This window comes from Zea mays, chromosome 1 (genome assembly GCF_902167145.1).
Source record: "Zea mays cultivar B73 chromosome 1, Zm-B73-REFERENCE-NAM-5.0, whole genome shotgun sequence".
NCBI lineage: Eukaryota > Viridiplantae > Streptophyta > Magnoliopsida > Poales > Poaceae > Zea > Zea mays.
In genome coordinates, this window is record NC_050096.1 from 270331880 (window position 1) to 270355644 (window position 23765).

The window sequence follows — 23765 nt, forward strand, 5'->3', positions numbered from 1 at the left end:
TTTTGAGAATCTGAGCTTTCCAACCTTTATAGATAGGTCAGATAAGTTTCTAGGGGTGTTTACAACTTATCCAAAGTGTAGAGCTAGACAAAGTTCCTCTAATCCAAGTTTTACCCCTTTTACGTTGGTTTTGAGCTGTTTTGACTTAGAACTGAATTGAATGGACTTATGCACTTGTGAATCAAAGACTGGGGAAACAAGTTAGTCCATAAGGTAGTGATGGTCATCAAGCACCAAAAACACTTTGAGAAAAAGGTTAATCCTATTTCTCTTTCAGCATTGAACATGAACATGCCTTTACCAACTTTAGTCTTCCACCTATGTATGAGCTTACCACCATCCCTCTCCTCCACAGGAGCCACAATTTACGTTCCCGCAACAACCTCCCACAGATATCAACCTTTTAGTTAGGATTTGAAACACGTCTTATAATAGTAATAGCTAATGATGTGCTTGATTCCACTCGCACCAATATCTGTCATGATGATTGATGTCTAGCATTATGCAATCTTATCTAGTATGTAACCACCAAAGCATCTTTCTAGTGAAGGTTCTCGACTATCTCACTCCAATACAAATTGTTAGAAATGTGACAACCCTAACATATTCACAATATAAGGACCTATGCGCAACACCAAGTCATACTTGGGTCATTTAGTTTCTTTTTTAGTTTCTAGTTACCACTATTTGCACTAAAGCTCACCTTTTTATTTCGGGTGACAATGCCAATCTATAACATATAGTTGAAGTGTCTTTGTGGTGATAGTGTTAACCTTTATATGAAGCCTCAAGATTTCTAAAGGCAGAGCCAAGCTTTAGATGAATCACAACTAATATGTTAAGTAAATAGAAAGTATACGACCAAAACAAAAGACTAACACTTACAATAAGAACACCTTTATATATCACAACACGATTATCCATAAGCTCTTACACATCATTGAGTTGGCTATTCTAATACATTCCCTACCAATTCTCATGTCTATCATGTTTTTACATGTGTGTGAGATGGAGCAGTGTTATATTATATTATAACAAAGGGTTACATACCCGCAATAGATCTACTGAACACTATCGAGAAATCCTCGATAGTTGGTACGTCGGGTAGGGGAGTGCTAATCATAATAGATCTGATGGTGTCGATCAATCACGCACAAGAAGATCATGGTGAGGGTCGGTCAATGCTTGAAGACCTTGGCCCATATCACGACAATGATAACCCATAATATGGAGAGATCAAGTCAAGATCCAACTAAAGAAAACCAAGATTCGAGGATCTTCACCAGGAACAAAGTCTCACCCAACTCGGACTCGGACTCTGATTTTGACTTTAATGATATTTTAGCAAAACCTTCAGAACCCATCAAAAACCCAAGTGGTGGCGAGCTATAAACTGATGCAACAATTCGGCATCTAGAAACAGAGTAAAACCTCGGACAAGTTACCAACGGTCACCAACAAGAAACTCACCCCAACACAAAGTTGATTATACCAAGAAGCAATGTTGTGGCTAGAACAAGGCGAAGGTGTTATCAGATCGATCACATCAAGAGCAAGCCTGTCCCGGACAAGACCAGTGGCAAGAGTCCAGCATGTCCTAGAACAAGTCGAAGGAATTGTACTACTAGAATAGATCTTGAGCAATTTGGTCTATGTATCTTTATACATGAAGAGATGGATGGGCCTTGAATACATGAACCATATGTTCTAGAATTCACCAGGATGGACAATTTTCAAGACCAAATCATCCATGCCACACCAACCAAGAACATTATCGAGTCCACACTATTAATCAATTGACTCATACCGTTGGTCCCTCAGAATGTCCCACATATTAGGGAAGATCTTAATCGGCTAAACAACATGATGACCTACTCGACCTTATATGGAAGAGAAGAGTCACCGCCATCCGAGATCAAAAGGCACCAATAAGAAAAAAAAGACCAAACTACCATACAAATCAGAGCACAGTAACTTCCCACAATCCAGCAGTAATACAAGTCAAGGCCTTTGCCAACCATTTGAGAATGGCATAATGGCCTAAGGATTTTAATGCGGTAAAATTCAAGGAATACAAACCCAACTGAATGGTTAAACATCTACCACCTAGCTATCACATCAGCAAGAGGTGGACCTTTAATCATGGTAAACTTTTTATTTAATGTATTGGCCTTGTTCCAATAGTACTTGGGCTACCCTCGGGCCCTGAATCGATAGATTCTTTGGAAGAATTGATGTGTAGGTTCATCCATCGCTTCAGATCTCAAGATAACCAAGCGATAATCCAACATTTACTAGAGCAGATAAGATAAGGGGAGGAGGAGTCCTTACACAACTATATCAGACGGTGGCAAGATGAGATGGCAAATGCACCAGATTTCCTAGAAAAGACGATAATAAGGATCTTTAGGAAGAATCCTTATGTAGCTATACCAAACGGTGGCTAAGCCATTTTCATGTGAGGTGAACTATAAAAATGCATGTTTGAGATTCGCTAAAGGCATGTTGTAGAAACATGTTTAAATCAAGTCCATGACTCTTTCATCATACTTAAGCTATATAAAAGCATGTATAATCATATTCATAAAACACATGCCATGAAACCATGGTTAAACCAAATTCATGATTATTCCATCACACTAGCCTCGAGCATCTCGTTCGTGGTACACCATCGAGATGTTTGAGGTAAGATTGATGTAAAGAAATGTTCATAAGACATAAATGCTTTTGATGGGCTATCAAGGTATTATGCATTTTCTTTATTATGTGAAGTAATGTGGAGATATCAAAGACAAGTATCGAGATGCATTTAACTAGGATCTATGACATCAATAATTCATCTAATTATGAAGGAAATAGAAAGGATAAATTACTTAGCTAGGAAGAGTGGATTAGTTGTACCAACCGAGTTGGTAGCTGCTTGATTAAGTCCCTACCGATAAACTTTTTCATAGTACGATAGTCTTCGGTACTGTGACGTGCTTCCTTGTGATATACATAGACATAGGAAGTTTCTATGAATTCTTGTAATCTGAGTTGCTATCATCGTATAGTTTCTTCCCTGATGGGATCTCAAAAATTCGGCTTTCCTCTTTATGGTGTGCTGGGACTCTTTCCATGCCTTTCTTTGATCGTATTGTTGCTACCTTAGATAGATCTATTCACTTATGACATGATTTTTAGCCATTTGAAACATGGCTGCCAGGGACACTAGAAAGCTTCTAGTTAACTCCAGCGATAAATTGTGGTTTGACACAATCTTCCTAAAGATCCTTATTATTAGCTTTTCCGAGATATCTGGTGTATGTGCCATCTCATCCTACGATCATTTCATATAGCCACATAATGACTCTTCCTCCATTTGTCCTATGTACTCCAGTCGGTGCAGGGTAATTGCTCGGTTATCCAAAGATCTGAATCGATAGATGAATCTGCACACCAATCCTTCCCAAGAATCTACCAAGACAAGGGCAACCCCAATAGCTATTCTCTCAGAACAGGGCTAAGACATTCAATGAAATGGTTTGCGATGATTGAAGGTCCACCTCCTGCTGATGTGATGATTGGCAAAGGCCCTGACTGGTATTATTGTTGGACTACAAGAAGCCATCATGCTCTAATTTGCAGGGTCGTTTGGTCTTTTTTCTTACTGGTGCCTCTTGCTCTCGGATGGCAGCGACTAATCTATGGGACATTATGAGGGAGCAAGGGTATGGGTCGATTGATCAATAATGTAGACTAGATAATGTTCTGGGTTGTTGTGGCATGGATGATTTTGCCTTGAAAACCGACCATCTTTGTGAATTTTGGAATATATCATTCAAGTATCCAAGACCCATCCATCTCTTCTTATACAGCGATACGCAGGCAAAATTGCTCGACGTCTGATGTGGCAGTGCAATTCCTTCGACACGCCTTAAGGTTGGCTGGCCTCTTACCACAGATCTTGTTTGGGACAAGCCTGCTCTTGATGTGATTGATTAGATGGTGCCTCCACCTTGATTTAGAGACATAACTGCTTCTTGGTATAATCAACTCCATGTTAGGGCAAGTTGCATATTGCTTACTATTGGTAACTCGTCCGACGTTGTACTCTGTTTTTAGATGCTGAATTATCTCATCGTCTTTTAGCTCACCACCACTTAGGTTTTTGGCGAATTCTAAAGATTTTGCTGAAATATCATTAAATTCAGAATCATGATCTGAACTTACGTCAAAGTTGATGTTGTATTTCGTGTTCGACTCCACGATGTCACCAAGTTTGAGTTGGAGTTGAGTTGAGACTTCATTCTTGGTGAAGATCCTTGGATCTTGGTTTTCTTCAGTTGGATCTTGGCTTAGTCTCTCCAGATCTTGGGTTATCATTGTCGTGATATGGTCTAGTGTCTTCAAGCCTTGACCCTTGCCTTGATCTTCATGTGTGTGCCTGATGGACGCTAATAGTTGCCTAGAGGGGGTTAATAGGCAGCACCTAAAATTTCACAACTTAAAAACAAACTTGAATCTTAGATTAGATGTTAGGTTAAGATCTAGTCAAAATAGAGTAAGGGAAGATGAAAGTCACCTAGAGGGGGGGGTGAATAGGCGAAACCTGAAATTTATAAACTTTAAACACGCACTAAGGCCGGGGTTAGCTTTAGAATTAAATTGGAGTGTAGAAGATTGTTTCTCTTGCTATGAGTTGCTCAAATTGATGGGTATAACTTTGGGAGCAAACTTAAATTAATATTAGTAAGGAAACCTTAGAGAGAGGAAAGAGGGAAAACAAATCAAGCCAAGAACAACGAGTGAACACGGTGATTTGTTTTATCGAGGTTTGGTTCCAAAGAACCTAGTCCCCGTTGAGGAGGCCACAAAGGCCAGGTCTATTCCAACCCTTTCCCTCTCTCAATCGGTCACACAGACTGGTCAAGGCTTCTCCTTAATCACTTGGGTCACTAAGACCCCACAAGGACCACCACACACTTAGGTGTCTCTTGCTAGCTTTACAAAGAACTTAGAGAAATAAGAATTGGAAGGAGAAAGCAATCCAAGCAACAAGAGCGACAAAAGAACACAAAAACACCCTATCTCAAGTCATTAATGAATTGAGTTGATTTGGAGGCTTGGAGAGGATTTGATCTTGAATGTGTCTTGGAGTGTAGTCTTTTGCACTTGTATTGAATGTTGAGTTCAGAAAACTTGGATGGATTGAATGGAGGTGGTTGGGGGTATTTATAGTCCCAACCACTATTCTAGCCGTTGGTGGCGATGGCGCACCGGACAGTCCAGTGGTGCACCAGACAGGGCACTGTTTACTATCCGGTGCGTGCCACGTCAGCACGTCGTTGGGGTTTGGAGCGTTTTACTATTGAAGTCTTCTGTCCTGTAGCTGCACCGGACAGTCAGGTGCCACACCAGACATGTCCGGTGTGCTCTAACTTCTCTGCTCTGACTTCTGACGCGCACTGTTCATCTTTTGCAGTCGACCGTTGGCACATGTTACCGTTGCTCCGTTGGCTCACCGGACATGTCCAGTGCACACCGGATAGTCCAGTGAATTATAGCGGAGTGCGTCTCCGAAAAACCTGAGAGTGGCTAGTTGGGATGGTGCTTGTCCTGGGGCACTGGACACTGTCCGGTGCGCCACTTGGCAGCACTATTCTAACTCTTTGCTCCAAACTTTGTTGACTCCCCAACTTAATTAATTTCTTGGTTTATGTTGAACCTTATGCACCTCAGATAACAGACATCTAGGCAAACTAATTAGTCGAAGTGGTTTGTGATGGACGTCAACCACCAAAATCGATTATAGGAAATGATTAAGCCCATTTCCCTTTCAGAAGAGGGAAGTTCTTGCCCTTGATGCTCTTTTTTATTGTGGAATTGATACAAGAGCACTATCATTAGTGAAGATACAACAAGAACTTAGAGTGAGAGAGAACAAATTGCATGAAGTAAAGAACACAAGACACATCAATTTGTTCCCGATGTTCCATTTCGAAGAATATATGTCCCTTTTGAGGTATCCTAAAGGACTATGTCTCTCTTGACCTTGTCAAGCGATCCAAAGATAAAGCTTGAGCCCTTAGTTCCTTTGATTAATGTTTACTCTCATTTCTAACAAGGTACTCCATAGAGATTGGAGACTCTTGCTATCCGCACATAATGAGTGAAAGTCAGAACTCCAATGAACAACAAGAGGGAGAGAGGAACACACACAAGAGCACAACACCACCACCAAAGAATCAAGCACACAACTTGCAACAAAGCTCTCCCTAGACTATTATCATGAATCTGTGTACTTGGATCTCTTTGGAGAGTTGCTCAAATGCTTAGGAATCAAAGTGTTGCTCTTGATTGACTTGGTGGCTTGAGAAGGCTGGTTAGGGGGTATTTATAGCCTAAATGCCCCCAAAGAGCCATTGAGAAATCTGCCAAAAACATGCTTTACGTCGGCTCACCGGACTGATCCATGCACCACCAGACCTTAACTATTGCTCGCCATCAACAAGATTTGCCTCAGACTTGCCATCTAACGGAGCACGGGACCAGTCCGGTCTGCCACCGAAACTGCCACATGTAAGCTAGCCGTTGAGATGATAATTGATAGGCTAAGAGTGTCGTGCACCGGACTGAGTCAGTGTGCCAGCCAGCCGAAGTTGTTTTTGCAGTTTACTTTAGAAAAGCGGTCTGGCACACCACCGAACTGGTCCAGTGCGCCAGGCCGCCAAAGCCCTTCTGCAAGACCCTCTACAAAAGTGGTCCGGTACACCACCAAACTGGTCTAGTGCACCATGCCATCAAAGTTCTTCTGCAGAGCTCTTTGCGCACTCGTTTTAGTGCAACATTAGACCGATCTGATGCACCTCGACATAACTCAAACTTGACTTTTTTATTTTCTTCTTCAATTTAGTTCGGATGTCTTTGAGAGCTTTTTATGACTTAGACAACCTTATTTAGAGTGTGTCCAACTAGTCTAAATCATAGATTCATACCTGTAGCTCATCTCCAACTTAGAAATCATGTTACAGCTCAAAATAGGCACCAAAAAGCACTTTCTCCAAAAATGACTTTCTAAACTCTTTAAAGTTCTAAAAAACATTAATACAAGCATTTATAACTTATTCAAACATGTGAACTAGTCATAGCTCACCTCATCCAAGGTTTGCCCTATTTTTGTCTCTGTTTGAGCAGCAAGTCAAGTTGGATTCTATAATCTAGCACTTATGAACCTGCAAGTACACACTTATCAAACTAGTTAATACTCGGGGACTGTATTGGATATTAATCACCAAAACTAAGTTAGAAATGGCATATAACACATTTCCCTTTTAAACACCATTAAATCTATTATGTCCAGCGCTCCCCTATCTGGTGCGCCAACTGTCGAGAATTTCTTGATAGTGTTTAGTAGATCTGTTGCGGGTACACACGTGATCAAAGATATAAAGGTAAAAACATGTGAGACACAAAGTTGAAAGTTGCCTGGAGGGGGGGTGAATAGGCAAGTTAAAACTTTTTCAACAAAAACAAGAAACGAACTAGGTAAAACCGGTTCAGCTGGTTTGCATGAGCTCAACTAAAGAATGAGATATAAACAGAATTGATCTCAGAATTCACCCAGTTAACTTTGGAAATGACATGTTCTAGTTGATCCATAGGGTTGAAATAGTAGATCTGAGAAGGGCACTTCTCAAGATCCACACACCAAAAAGATATAAACAAATCTTTCACGGAATGGTGAGAGAACGAAGAACACAAACATACATAATGAGCAAGAACACAAAGGACACAAGATTTATCCCGAGGTTTGGTCACATCACCAAGGTGCCCTACTTCCTCATTGAGGCGTCCACAAAGAGCCGGGTCTCTTTCAACCCCAATCCTCCCTTAGCCGACCACAAAGGTCAAGCCCACACACTAATCTTTGCTCAAACGAGCGGGTAATACAAATTTCCTTGTGGTCTTCCACAAGATTTGGAGACTCACAAGAGACACCTAGTCGTCTAGGAGCTAGAGGCTCCAAGAGTAATGAATCCACAAAGAATTCGATGTAGTACCAAAGCTCGAATCAAGAAGAACAAGAAGGATTTGGAGATGAAGCACAAAAATAACAACTCTTCAATCCCACTCAAAGATTTCCCTCCAAAGATTTCAAATGGGAGAGGCAAGAGGTGTGTGAGAGAGAGTGGGAGGTGTTTCTCAGGTTAGGAATGAAGTTTTGTGCGTGTTGTTCTATGGGGAAGAGAGTGGGAGGTGTATATAAAGGAGCCCCCAAAAGCTGGTGACCGTTGGACTTTTCTGACTGAAAACCGGTTGAGCTGGTCCTAAAACCATCTGAGCCGGTTTCTGCTAGAGGGTTTTTCGGTTCAGTGATTGACTGAGCCGGAGGGTGGACCGGAGTCAAAACCGGCTGAGCCAGTCTTAAAACTGGCTGAGCTGGTTTTCAAAAAGCTGCGCACAGCTTTTTGGCTAACAGAGCAGACTAGCAGAGCAGAAAAGTGGAACAGTTCAAAAATCGGCTGAGCTGGTTTTGAAAAACCGAAAGTGCTAGTTTTGAAAAACCGACTGAGCGGGTTTTTGAATACCAGCTGAACCAGTATTTTCCAAAGAGCAATTTTGGCCAAGATAGACTTAAAAAGGTTGTACTACATACTTTCACTAAGGATTAACAAGGGTAAAATAGAAGTTTTGGATCAAGGATTTTGAACTTTAGTACCAACACCAACATTCTTTTTGGGTCCCCTTGATAGTACGACGATTCCTTTTGAAGCAAACACAAATCAGACCTTGTGACTTGTACCATTTCACCATATATGAGTTCAAATTATGGCTTCAAGTCACCTTACTGATGCATCAACATATTATAACTCTTCATAGCTGATTAGTTCATCGACTTAGTGCAAGTACTCTCTTCTTCACCTTAGCCATGGTACCTCGGTCCACAAGCCGTTGCTTGGCCTTCACCTTCGCTTAGTTCCTCGAAGCCCTTTCCTTGCTATCTTCACCCTATCAAGCCATTCTTGAGTCACATCATATTGAGCATCTATTGAGAGAATCATTTCTTCGATATTGTGAACCTTGCTTGAATGTCATCTAGATATAAATGATAAGATCAATCAAGCTCTAGTTTGATTCTCATAGAAGCATATATGGACTAATAGTAATATGGTCAAGCTAATTCATGATTCCTCATATCTTATTCACTTTGGCTTGACCAATCCTATTAATCACTTCAACCTCTATTCTGATCATATTTATGCATAGTGATTTCTCAGGTCTTGTCCATATATTCAAACCAATATACATACCATATTATATCCATTTGCATTGTCTCACTGATTTTTAAGCTTGTGTTGAACCTTTGTTCACTGACCATTATACACTATTCAAGTATGTTCATCATACTGAATTTCCTGTTCAACACTTAGCAAACTTGTTAGACCTTTAAATGTGTTGTTATCCAAATCACCAAAACTCACAAAAGGGATGAATGCACTTTCAAAAGTTTACACTAGTTCAGGCTCTCCTGGGAGATAATACCTTTGAAAGGGAATTAGGCTTACACCTGGTTCCTAATTGATTTTGGTGGTTGAATTGCCCAACACAAATAAATTTGACTAACTAGTTTGCTCTAGTGTGCAAGTTATCCAGGTGCCAAAGGTTCACACTTAGCCAATAAAAAGACCAAGAATTGGGTTCAACAAAAAGAGCAAGGGATAACCGAAGGCAGGCCTGGTCTGGCGCACCGGACTGTCCGGTGCACCACCGGACAGTGTCCGGTGCACCAGGGGACTTCACGCTGAACTCCTCACCTTCGGGAAAATCCAGAGGCGCTCCGCTATAATTCACCGGACTGTCCGGTGTACACCGGACAGTGTCCGGTGCCCTAGGGAAGAGCGACTCTGGAACTCGCCAGCTTCTGGAATTCGCTCCGCTATAATTCACCGGACATGTCCGGTGTACACCGGACTGTCCTGTGAGCCAGCGGAGCAACGGCTACTTCGCGCCAACGGTCACCTGCAGAGGCATTAAATGCGCGCCAGAGCGCGCAGAAGTCAGGCACGCGTGAAGTGGCGCACCGGACACTCTACAGTGCATGTCCGGTGCGCCACCGGACATCCAGGCGGGCCCAGCAGTCAGAGCTCCAACGGTCGGAACCCAACGGCCTGGTGACATGGCTAGCGCACCGGACACTGTCCGGTGTGCATCGGACTGTCCGGTGCACCATGCGACAGACAGCCTCCACGAAACGGCTAGTTTGGTGGTTGGGGTTATACATACCCCCAACCACCCCACATTCAAGTCATCCAAGTTTTTCACCTTCCAACTACTTACAAGAGCTCTAGCATTCAATTCTAGACACACCCAAGTGATCAAATCCTCTCCAAATTCCACACAACGCCTTAGTGATTAGTGAGAGAGATTTGCTTGTGTTCTTTCGAGCTCTTGCGCTTGGATTGCTTTCTTCTTTGATTCTTCGCTTGTGATCAAAACTCAATTGTAACCAAGGCAAGAGACACCAATTGTGTGGTGGTCCTTGCGGGGAAGTTTTGTTCCCGGTTGATTTGAGAAGAGAAAGCTCACTCGGTCTGAGGGACCGTTTGAGAGAGGGAAGGGGTTGAAAAAGACCCGGCCTTTGTGGCCTCCTCAACGGGGAGTAGGTTTGCGAGAACCGAACCTCGGAAAAACAAATCCGCGTGTCACACTTCTTATTTTCTTGCGATTTGTTTTTCACTCTCTCTCGCGGACTCGATTATATTTCTAACGCTAACCCGGCTTGTAGTTGTGATTAACTTTGTAAATTTCAGTTTCGCCCTATTCACCCCCCCCCTCTAGGCGACTTTCAATTGGTATCAGAGCCCGGTGCTTCATTAGAGCCTAACTGCTCGAAGTGATGTCGGGAGAACACGCAAGAAGGAGATGGAGACCAGCGACAAGCCCGCTACAAGCCACGAGAAAGCTTCATCGAAAGAGTCCCGCAAAAAGGGAAGGGGAAGGAGAAGAAAGCCTCTTCCCACAAGTCGCATCAGAGTGGAGACAAGAAAAAGAAGATGAGGAAGGTAGTCTACTACGAGACCGACACCTCATCACCATCTACCTCCGGCTCCGACGCGCCCTCCGTAACTTCTAAGCGCCATGAGCGCAAGAAGTTTAGTAAGATTCCCTTACACTACCCTCGCACCTCTAGACATACTCCATTGCTTTCCGTTCCATTAGGCAAACCGCCAACCTTTGACGGTGAAGATTATGCTAGGTGGAGTGATTTAATGAAATTTCATCTAACCTCACTCCACAAAAGTATATGGAATGTTGTTGAGTTTGGAGCACAGGTACCATCCGTCGGGGATGAGGATTATGATGAGGACGAGGTGGCCCAAATCGAGCACTTCAACTCCCAAGCCACAACCATACTCCTTGCTTCTCTAAGTAGGGAGGAGTACAACAAGGTGCAAGGATTAAAAAGTGCCAAGGAAGTTTGGGACGTGCTCAAGACCGCGCACGAGGGCGATGAGCTAACCAAGATCACCAAGTGGGAAACGATCGAGGGGGAGCTCGGTCGCTTCCGTCTTCGCCAAGGGGAGGAGCCTCAAGACATGTACAACCGGCTCAAAACCTTGGTGAATCAAGTGCGCAACCTCGGGAGCAAGAAATGGGATGACCACTAGGTGGTTAAGGTTATTTTAAGATCACTCATTTTCCTTAACCCTACTCAAGTCCAATTAATTTGTGGCAATCCTAGATACACACTAATGACTCCCGAGGAAGTAATCAGGAATTTTGTGAGCTTTGAGTTTATGATTAAAGGCTCAAGGAAGATCAACGAGCTTGACGGCCCCTCCACGTCCGAAGCACAACCGGTCGCATTTAAGGCAACAGAGGAGAAGAAGGAGGAGTCTACACCGAGTAGAACACCCATCGACTCCTCCAAGCTCGACAACGAGCAAATGGCGCTTGTCATCAAAAGCTTCCGCCAAATCCTCAAGCAAAGGAGGGGGAAAGATTACAAACCCCGCTCTAAGAAGGTTTGCTACAAATGTGGTAAGCCCGGTCACTTTATAGCTAAATGTCCTATTTCTAGTGACAGTGACAGGGGTGACGACAAGAAGGGGAGAAGAAAGGAGAAGAAGAGGTACTACAAGAAGAAGGGCGGCGATGCCCATGTTTGTCGCGAGTGGGACTTCGACGAAAGCTCTAGCGACTCCTCCGACGACGAGGACGCCGCCAACATCGCCGTCACCAAGGGACTTCTCTTCCCCAACGTCGGCCACAAGTGCCTCATGGCAAAGGACAACAAAAAGAAAAAGGTTAAATCTAAATCCTCCACTAGATATGAATCCTCTAGCGATGATAATGCTAGTGATGAGGAAGATAATTTGCGTACTCTTTTTGCCAACTTAAACATGCAACAAAAAGAGAAATTAAATGAATTAATTAGTGCCATCCATGAAAAGGATGATCTCTTGGACTCCCAAGAGGACTTCCTAATCAAGGAAAACAAAAAGCATGTTAAGGTTAAGAATGCTTACGCTCTAGAAGTAGAAAAATGTGAAAAACTATCTAGTGAGCTAAGCACATGCCATGAGACTATAGACAACCTTAGAAATGAGAATGCTAATTTGTTAGCTAAGGTTGATTCAAATGTTTGTAATGTTTCAATTCCCAATCTTAGAAATGATAATGATGATTTGCTTGCTAAGATTGAAGAATTGAACATTTCTCTTGCTAGCCTTAGGAATGAAAATGAAAAATTGCTTGCTAAGGCTAAAGATTTTGATGTTTGCAATGCTACTATTTCCGACCTTAGAAGTAAAAATGATATATTGCATGCTAAGGTTGTAGAATTAAAATCTTGCAAACCATCTACATCTACCATTGAACACACTACTATTTGCACTAGATGTAGAGATGTTGATATTGATGCTATTCATGATCATATGGTATTAATTAAACAACAAAATGATCATATAGCAAAATTAGATGCTAAAATTGCCGAGCATGAACTAGAAAATGAAAAATTTAAATTTGCTCGTAGTATGCTTTATAGTGGGAGACGCCCTGGCATTAAGGATGGCATTGGCTTCCAAAAGGGGGTCAATGTCAAAATTAATGCCCCTCCTAAGAAATTGTCCAACTTTATTAAGGGCAAGGCTCCCATGCCTCAGGATAACGAGGGTCACATTTTGTACCCTGCCGGTTATCCCGAGATCAAAATTAGGAGAATTCATTCTAGGAAGTCTCACTCTGGCCCCAATCATGCTTTTATGTATAAGGGTGAGACATCTAGTTCTAGGCAACCAACCCGTGCTAAGTTGCCTATGAAGAAAACTCCTAGTGCATCAAATGATCATGACATTTCTTTTAAAACTTTTGATGCATCTTATGTGTTAACTAACAAATCCGGCAAAGTAGTTGCCAAATATGTTGGGGGCAAGCACAAGGGGTCAAAAACTTGTGTTTGGGTACCCAAAGTTCTTGTATCTAATGCCAAAGGACCCAAAACCATTTGGGTACCTAAAGTCAAGAACTAAACATGTTTTGTAGGTTTATGCATCCGGGGGCTCAAGTTGGATAATCGACAGCGGGTGCACAAACCACATGACGGGGGAGAAGAAGATGTTCTCCTCCTACGAGAAAAACCAAGATCCCCAACGAGCTATCACATTCGGGGATGGAAACCAAGGTTTGGTCAAAGGATTGGGTAAAATTGCTATATCACCTGACCATTCCATTTCCAATGTTTTTCTTGTTGATTCATTAGATTACAATTTGCTTTCCGTATCTCAATTATGTCAAATGGGCTACAACTGTCTCTTTACTGATGTAGGTGTCACTGTCTTTAGAAGAAGTGATGATTCAATAGCATTTAAGGGAGTGTTAGAGGGTCAGCTATACTTGGTAGATTTTGATAGAGCTGAACTCGACACTTGCTTAATTGCTAAGACTAACATGGGTTGGCTCTGGCACCGCCGACTAGCCCATGTTGGGATGAAGAATCTTCATAAGCTTCTAAAGGGAGAGCACATTTTAGGATTAACAAATGTTCATTTTGAGAAAGACAGGATTTGTAGCGCATGCCAAGCAGGGAAGCAAGTTGGTGCCCATCATCCACATAAGAACATCATGACGACTGACAGGCCACTGGAGCTCCTACACATGGACCTATTCGGCCCGATTGCTTACATAAGCATCGACGGGAGTAAGTACTGTCTAGTTATTGTGGATGATTATTCTCGCTTCACTTGGGTGTTCTTTTTAAAAGAAAAATCTCACACCCAAGAGACCTTAAAGGGATTCTTGAGACGGGCTCAAAATGAGTTCGGCTTAAGGATCAAGAAAATAAGAAGCGACAACGAGACGGAGTTCAAGAACTCACAAATCGAAGGCTTCCTTGAGGAGGAGGGCATCAAGCATGAGTTCTCCTCTCCCTACACACCACAACAAAATGGTGTAGTGGAGAGGAAGAATAGAACTCTATTGGACATGGCAAGAACCATGCTTGATGAGTACAAGACTTCGGATCGGTTTTGGGCCGAGGCGGTCAACACCGCCTGCTACGCCATCAACCGGTTATATCTACACAGAATCCTCAAGAAGACATCATATGAGCTCCTAACCGGTAAAAAGCTCAATATTTCATATTTTAGAGTCTTTGGTAGCAAATGCTTTATTCTTGTTAAAAGAGGAAGAAAATCTAAATTTGCTCCTAAGATTGTAGAAGGCTTTTTACTAGGATATGATTCAAACACAAGGGCATATAGAGTCTTTAACAAGTCCTTTGGACAAGTTGAAGTTTCTTGTGACGTTGTGTTTGATGAGACTAACGGCTCTCAAGTAGAGCAAGTTGGTCTTGATGAGATAGGTGATGAAGAGGCTCCATGCATCACGCTAAGGAACATGTCCATTGGGGATGTGTGTCCTAAGGAATCCGAAGAGTCTCCAAATGCACAAGATCAACCATCCTCCTCCACTCAAGCATCTCCACCAACTCAAAATGAGGATGAGGCTCAAGTTGATGAAGGAGAAGATCAAGCAAATGAGCCACCTCAAGATGATGGCAATGATCAAGGGGGAGATGCAAATTATCAAGACACGGAGGATGAAGAACAAAGGCCGCCACACCCAAGAGTTCACCAAGCAATCCAGCGAGATCACCCCGTCGACACCATCCTCGGCGACATTCATAAGGGGGTAACCACTAGATCTCGTGTTGCTCATTTTTGTGAACATTACTCTTTTGTTTCCTCTATTGAGCCACACAGGATAGAGGAAGCACTACAAGATTCGGATTGGGTGGTGGCAATGCAAGAGGAGCTCAACAACTTCACTAGAAATGAGGTATGGCACTTAGTTCCACGTCCTAATCAAAATGTTGTAGGAACCAAATGGGTCTTCCCCAACAAGCAAGACGAGCATGGTGTGGTGACAAGGAACAAAGCTCGACTTGTGGCCAAGGGATACTCCCAAGTCGAAGGTTTGGATTTCGGTGAAACCTATGCACCCGTAGCTAGGCTTGAGTCAATTCGTATATTATTGGCCTATGCTACTTACCATGGCTTCAAGATTTATCAAATGGACGTGAAGAGTGCCTTCCTCAATGGACCAATCAAGGAAGAGGTCTATGTTGAGCAACCTCCCGGCTTTGAAGATAGTGAGTACCCTAACCATGTCTATAAACTCTCTAAGGCGCTTTATGGGCTCAAGCAAGCCCCAAGAGCATGGTATGAATGCCTAAGAGATTTCCTTATAGATAATGGCTTCAAAGTCGGAAAGGTCGATCCTACTTTATTCACTAAAACTCTTCAAAATGACTTGTTTGTATGCCAAATTTATGTTGATGATATTATATTTGGGTCTACTAACGAGTCTACATGTGAAGAATTTAGTAGGATCATGACACAAAAATTCGAGATGTCGATGATGGGGGAGTTGAAGTACTTCTTAGGATTTCAAGTGAAGCAACTCCAAGAGGGCACCTTCATTAGTCAAACGAAGTATACTCAAGACATTCTAAACAAGTTTGGAATGAAGGATGACAAACCCATCAAGACACCCATGGGAACCAATGGGCACCTCGACCTCGACACGGAAGGTAAGTCCGTGGATCAAAAGGTATACCGGTCGATGATAGGTTCCTTACTCTATTTATGTGCATCTCGACCGGATATTATGCTTTCCGTATGCATGTGTGCAAGATTCTAAGCCGACCCTAAGGAAGCTCACCTTACGACCGTAAAACGAATCTTGAGATATTTAGTTTATACTCCTAAGTTTGGGCTTTGGTATCCTAGGGGATCCACTTTTGATTTGATTGGTTATTCGGATGCCGATTGGGCAGGGTGTAAAATCAATAGAAAGAGCACATCAGGGACTTGCCAGTTCTTGGGAAGATCCTTGGTGTCTTGGGCTTCAAAGAAGCAAAATTCCGTAGCTCTTTCTACCGCCGAAGCCGAGTACATTGTCGCAGGACATTGTTGCGCGCAACTACTTTGGATGAGGCAAACCCTCAGGGACTATGGTTACAAATTAACCAAAGTTCCTCTTCTATGTGATAATGAGAGTTCAATCCGCATGGCGGATAATCCCGTTGAGCATAGCCGCACTAAACACATAGCCATTCGGTATCACTTTTTAAGGGATCACCAACAAAAAGGAGATATCGAGATTTCTTACATTAATACTAAAGATCAATTGGCCGATATCTTTACCAAGCCACTTGATGAACAAACTTTTAACAAACTTAGGCATGAGCTAAACATTCTTGATTCTAGGAACTTCTTTTGTTGAGTTGCACACATAGCTCATTTATATACCTTTGATCATGTCTCTTTCATATGCTATGACTAATGTCTTTTTCAAGTCTATTTCAAACCAAGTCATAGGTATATATATTGAAAGGGAATTGGAGTCTTCAGCGAAGACAAAGGCTTCCACTCAGTAACTCATCCTTCGCCGTCGCTCCGCGCATCTCTCCATCTTTGGGGGAGAGAGCATCTCTCCTACTTTGGTATAATCTTCACTCATATGTTTTATTTGCCAAAGGGGAGAAAAGTAACAGGGCTCTAATGACTCCGTTTTTGGCGATTCATGCCAAAGGGGGAGAGAGTATTAGCCCAAAGCAAAAGGACCGCACCACCACCTAATTTTAAAATGATTTTCAATTGGAAATTTCAAATTGGTATCTTATTGTGTTCAAAAAGGGAAGAAGTAGTATTTTCAAAATTGATATCTCAAAACCCTCTTGAACACTAAGAGGATAATTTCATCTAGGGAGAGTTTTGTTTAGTCAAAGGAAAAGCATTTGAAATAGGGGGAGAAAATTTCAAATCTTGAAAATGCTTCGCAAAATCTTATTTATTTACCTTTGACTATTTGCAAAAGGACTTTGAAAAGAATTTACAAAAGAATTTGCAAAAACAAAACATGTGGTGCAAGAGTGGTCCAAAATGTTAAAAATGAAGAAACAATCCTTGCATATCTTATAAGTATTTATATTGGCTCAATTCCAAGCAACCTTTGCACTTACATTATGCAAACTAGTTCAATTATGCACTTCTATACTTGCTTTGGTTTGTGTTGGCATCAATCACCAAAAAAGGGGAGATTGAAAGGGAATTAGGCTTACACCTGGTTTCTAATTGATTTTGGTGGTTGAATTGCCCAACACAAATAAATTTGACTAACTAGTTTGCTCTAGTGTGCAAGTTATCCAGGTGCCAAAGGTTCACACTTAGCCAATAAAAATACCAAGAATTGGGTTCAACAAAAAGAGCAAGGGATAACCGAAGGCAGCCCTGGTCTGGCGCACCGGACTGTCCGGTGCACCAGGGGACTTCACGCTGAACTCCTCACCTTCGGGAAAATCCAGAGGCGCTCCGCTATAATTCACCGGATTGTCCGGTGTACACCGGACAGTGTCCGGTGCCCCAGGGAAGAGCGACTCTGGAAGTCGCCAGCTTCGGGAATTCGCTCCGCTATAATTCACCGGACATGTCCGGTGTACACCGGACTGTCCGGTGAGCCAGCGGAGCAACGACTACTTCACGCCAACGGTCACCTGCAGAGGCATTAAATGCGCGCCAGAGCGCGCAGAAGTCAGGCACACACGAAGTGGCGCACCGGACACTCTACAGTGCATGTCCGGTGCGCCACCGGACATCCAGGCGGGCCCAGCAGTCAGAGCTCCAACGGTCGGAACCCAACAACCTGGTGACGTGGCTAGCGCACCGGACACTGTCCGGTGTGCACCGGACTGTCCGGTGCACCATGCGACAGACAACCTCCACCAAACGGCTAGTTTGGTGGTTGGGGTTATAAATACCCCCAACCACCCCACATTCAAGTCATCCAAGTTTTCCACCTTCCAACTACTTACAAGAGCTCTAGCATTCAATTCTAGACACACCCAAGTGATCAAATCCTCTCCAAATTCCACACAACGCCTTAGTGATTAGTGAGAGAGATTTGCTTGTGTTCTTTCGAGCTCTTGCGCTTGGATTGCTTTCTTCTTTGATTCTTTGCTTGTGATCAAAACTCAATTGTAACCAAGGCAAGAGACACCAATTGTGTGGTGGTCCTTGCGGGGAAGTTTTGTTCCCGGTTGATTTGAGAAGAGAAAGCTCACTCGGTCCGAGGGACCGTTTGAGAGAGGGAAGGGGTTGAAAAAGACCCGGCCTTTGTGGCCTACTCAACGGGGAGTAGGTTTGCGAGAACCGAACCTCGGAAAAACAAATCCGCGTGTCACACTTCTTATTTGCTTGCGATTTGTTTTTCACTCTCTCTCGCGGACTCGATTATATTTCTAACGCTAACCCGGCTTGTAGTTGTGATTAACTTTGTAAATTTTAGTTTCGCCCTATTCACCCCCCTCTAGGCGACTTTCAACCTTGCGTCCAATTTTTCAGTGCCTATCTTATGATTCAGATCTCCCCTCCCCTTGGGCCGCCTTATCCTTACTTTTACAGTTGAAGGAAGGAGTTGGTTACAAAAAAATAGACTATCCTTATCTAGATTACAAGACCTGCCTCTATCCACTAACCCCTTATATATCGGGTATTACTGTTATAATGGAAATTTGCAAATTATAAAATGAGATCGAGTTGGGGAAACAATCCTCCTTCTTAATATTGGTGAGCTCTGAATTCCTCACATATATCCTTTACAATTAACACTTAAAAATAAGAACACCTTTATTATATCACAACACGATTTTCCATAACATCTTACAGTTATTTGAGTTGGGTATCCTAACACATTCCCTACCAACACTCACTTCTAACATGTTTTGTTTTTACACGTGTTTTTACATGTGTGTGAGGTGGAGTGGCGTGATGTTACATTATAACAAAGGGTGCAATCTTCCTAATATAGTCACACATGAACCATTGATGAATTTCACTTAGACATCATAGAAAGACCTTAAGAAATATCTAAATCTAGAGAATTTCTAGCTTACCATAACAATAAGTATCTAAGCTACATGGGTTGCCATGACATTTTAGAAAAAAAATTTAAATTTTATGGTTATGATTGTTGTAGAAGATTCTAGAAGATTGTTCCTATTTTTTACATATTTTTTTTGACTTTTCGTTATTATGCTAGCATGTTTTAGAAGCTTGTCTTATTTTTTGTATGACTATGGTTTGCTATGCTTATTATAAAATTTATAGAAATTTGACTATTTTTTGTATGACAATATTTTAAGTGAAGTTTTCTTTATATATTTTAACAAGGGATAAAAAACCATACAATCTAGATCTTTAAAATCTATATAACGTATCTTTTTATTTCTACCGAATGATCTCGACTGACGACGACAGAGACAAGTAGAGTGAGGCAGGCATTGCGAGAGAAGCCGAAAGCCAAAGCCACGACTCCCTCACCCCGCAGGCCCGCACTTCCCCCAGTCTACTCTCTTTTCAGTTTCTCTCTCCCCACTTTCCCCATTTTTACCGCACATCTCTCCTTCCTCGGCGTCTCGCACACCCCAGCACCTTCGTCTCCCCTCCCCTCCCCCAACAATCGGAACCGGATAGGAAGTTCGGCTTCCTCCCGGACGACTCGGCGCAAGGTCGCAGCTTTTCTCTCGATTTTTCGCGCTTCCCCGTTTTGACGCTTGCTTCGCATGGGGATTCTGGAGATCTTTGGGGCGGTTCGCTGCTGAGATGGTTCGCCTCATCACGCGCTGCTGTGACTCCCAACAGGTAGGCTCCGCTAGACCTCTTTCTAGCCTTCTCTTGGTGCACGGAACAGCTGGGGAGTGGGGAGTACGAGTCACTAGCCTTCTCTTGGCGGCTGAGAGCGTGAGCTCGGTGGAGTTCTGATCTAGCGGAAGATGGGATTTTTGCGGGGCTGACTTGTGTTGGGTTTCTTTTGTTGCGCGATTTGGTGGTGTGGGCTTCATTCCTTCCATATATGTAGCATCTGTTTTGTATGTTGCTTCCGATTTGGTGGGATTCCATATCTCGCACTAGTGAATTAGTGATGACTTGCTTGACTAGTTTCTTGACTGGTTTCCTGTTCTATTTCTCATTGTTGCTTCAGTTCTTCCGATCCGAGGAGCCCCTGTTATGAACGGCATGCCGATCTCTGCGTCCTCTGCGGCAAGCGTCGACAGTGGCGCGGTGGCGGCCGGCACGCCCATGAAGAATGCAACGGCGGCGGACGCTCTCGCCGAGATGGCGAGACATCTTACCGTCGACACGGAAGACACCTTCGCGGGCCTGCTGGAGCTCGCCGCTGACGACGACGCAGAGGGGCTGCGCCTCGCGCTGGAGCGCGCGCCACCTGCCGCCGCGGACGAGGCTGGCCTCTGGTACGGCCGCCGGAAGGTCCTGGAGCACCGCACCCCGCTGATGGTCGCTGCCACCTATGGGAGCCTTGCCGCGCTCCGCCTGCTAGTGTCCATCTCGTATGTGGACGTCAACCGCCGCTCGGGCACGGACGGCACCACTGCCCTCCACTGCGCCGCCTCTGGTGGCTCACGGACGGCTGTTGAGTCGGTCAAGCTGCTTCTGGGAGCCGGGGCAGACGCTAACACCATGGATGACGCCGGGCGTCGTCCGGCTGATGTGATCTCTGTGCCACCGAAGATGTTTGATGCCAAGTTCGCCCTTCAAGATCTTCTTGGATTCCCCAAGTCTGAGCATGGCATGCTCCGGGTGGTGACAAGGTCCACCAACTCGATCTCATCGCCTGTTTCATCCCCCACTGCAGAGGATGCACGGTCACCGTCTGCTTCTGTGATGATGATGACAAAGTTCGCTGACTTGCCTAGGGTTGCGACATCGGAGAAGAAGGAATATCCAGTGGATCCATCCCTTCCAGACATCAAGAACAGCATATATGCTTCCGATGAGTTCCGCATGTACTCGTTCAAGATCCGCCCTTGCTCACGGGCATACTCGCATGACTGGACTGAGTGCCCATTTGTCCACCCAGGAGAGAATGCTCGGCGCCGAGACCCCCGCAAGTACCACTACAGTTGTGTGCCATGCCCAGATTTCAGGAAGGGCGTATGCCGGCGCGGAGACATGTGTGAATATGCTCATGGAGTGTTTGAGTGCTGGCTCCATCCAGCACAGTACCGGACGCGCCTATGCAAGGACGGCACAAGTTGCAATCGTCGCGTCTGTTTCTTTGCCCACACAACTGATGAACTCCGTCCATTGTATGTCTCGACTGGATCAGCGGTGCCATCTCCAAGAGCTTCAGCAACAGCTGCTATGGAGATGGCTGCAGCAATGGGCTTGATGCCCGGTTCCCCATCATCGGTTTCCGCGGTAATGTCCCCGTTTACCCCACCAATGTCCCCTTCGGGCAATGGGATGCCCCCTTCATTGGGCTGGCAGCAGCCAAATGTTCCAACTTTACATCTTCCTGGCAGCAGCCTTCAGTCAAGCAGGCTCCGAACATCACTTAGTGCAAGGGATATGCCTGCTGATGACTACTCCATGATGCGGGATCTTGATTCCCAACTTATGAATGATCTTTGCTATTCCCGTCTCAGTTCATCCACAGGGAACCACTCTGCTAGAACCAAGTCCCTGAATCCATCAAACCTGGATGACCTCTTCTCTGCTGAAATGTTATCATCCCCAAGGTATAGTAATGCTGACCAGGGTGCAATGTTTTCACCTTCTCACAAGGCTGCTATCCTGAATCAGTTCCAGCAGCAGCAGCAAGCACTGCTGTCTCCAATCAACACAGGAGTTTACTCTCCAAAGGGCGTGGACAACCAGCAGTTACCTTCACACTCATCGCTGCTGCAAGCATCACTCGGGATGCCCTCCCCTGGCCGGATGTCTCCACGATGTGTCGAATCGGGCTCCCCAATGAGCTCCCACCTAGCCGCTGCTCTTGTCCAGCGGGAGAAGCAGCAGCAGACAATGAGAAGTCTCAGCTCTCGTGACCTTGGTCCTAGCGCGGCACGAGCTTCGGCTCTTGGCTCCCCTCTAAGCTCATCATGGTCTAAGTGGGGATCTCCTTCGGGGACACCAGATTGGGGCATAAATGGTGAAGAATTGGGTAAGCTCCGGCGCTCATCGTCCTTCGAGCTGAGGTCTGGTGGTGACGACCCTGATCTCTCTTGGGTGCATACACTGGTCAAGGAATCTCCACCGGAGAAGCAAGTTACTACGGCTGAATCAATTAGTTCCGTTGGACCCTCACCACTAATGCCTCCCGGCATGAACAATGGCGACGGTTCTGGCCTGAGCACCCAGCTGGATGGACACGACCAAGCCGCGGTTATAGGAGCGTTGCTTGAACAGATGCAGCTTGACCAGCAGATTGGTAGTCTAGCAACATAGACTCACGACGCGATTGAGGTACTCAACAAAGATGGATAGCTGAAGGCGGTGATATTCAGAGATTGGTTTTCTTTAATTTTTTTTTGGGGGGGGGGGGGGGGGGGGGGGGGTAAATCCTACACATTATTATTTGAGGTTCCTTTAGGTTAAAAGAGTGAAGCTCCTCGGTTGGGGTTTGTTCCTAGGCCAACCCAGGTAGAGAGAATCGCACCCCGGCAGCATCGGTTCATCGACTGAAGCATTAACCCTCTTAAGAAAAAAAAAAGTTCGCTGTGTTGGAAATTCTTTTCCTTTCTCCCTAGCGGTGTTTATTTTGTTCATTATGGTATCGATACCTGATGTACTTACTGATGGTGTAAGTGGGATCCTATAGTAGGTCTGTCAAGTTCAAAAGGTATTTTTTTTTCTTCACCCTTTACCATTTGTCGTGGATTATCTCGTGGCCTTGTTTTGGTTAGACCTTGAGGCCGGCGTAATCCTCGTGGATGATATTTGCAAATAAATGTAATATTTGCTTTCGAACTTACTGCTACTGTTCCAATCTCGCCATCCATATTCATCTGGTCTACGTTCACCTGTATGTGGTGAAATCCCGAGGTGTTGGACGATCACCTTTTTGACTTTTTCCGCTGCGCATGCGTTTTTTTTTTTGGTGCGTGCGTTTGTCTGGTTCGTTAGCTGGCGTTGGGTGTGCGTGGTTGTGTGTTTTTTTTTAATCTGGTGGCGCATTTTGATTTGCCAAATGTGGGCGAGCGAGGTCATGCGTGGAATATTAATCTTCTGCTGCTGCTGCTGCTGAGATCGGAATCTTATCCTTGTCTATCACCACACTTTGGTGGTTCGAATTCCTACCGGTGGTTCTTTGACACGTATATCAGTGGCAGGATTCTTCGTGTTTTCTTAATGCATGTGTGCATAACAGAAAGTCGAGGTTCCTCTTCTAGAGGAACCATGCGAGTTTTTCCACGCCTT

General features: G+C 44.2%; 1 protein-coding gene across 1 annotated transcript; it reads left to right on the top strand.

Annotated features, from left to right (window-relative positions):
* Positions 1-19815: 19815 nt before the first annotated feature.
* Positions 19816-23319, top strand: LOC103643848 (zinc finger CCCH domain-containing protein 24). The gene is made up of 2 exons (XM_008667014.3): positions 19816-20186; positions 20527-23319. Exon 2 carries the CDS (start codon positions 20553-20555, stop codon positions 22791-22793), a length of 2241 nt encoding a protein of 746 aa, XP_008665236.1. The 5' UTR covers positions 19816-20186; positions 20527-20552; the 3' UTR covers positions 22794-23319.
* Positions 23320-23765: the final 446 nt, after the last annotated feature.

What these genes read in the sequence shown, in the direction of transcription:
- LOC103643848 (XM_008667014.3), top strand. Translation starts at nt 20,553, where the DNA reads ATGAACGGCATGCCGATCTCTGCGTCCTCTGCGGCAAGCGTCGACAGT.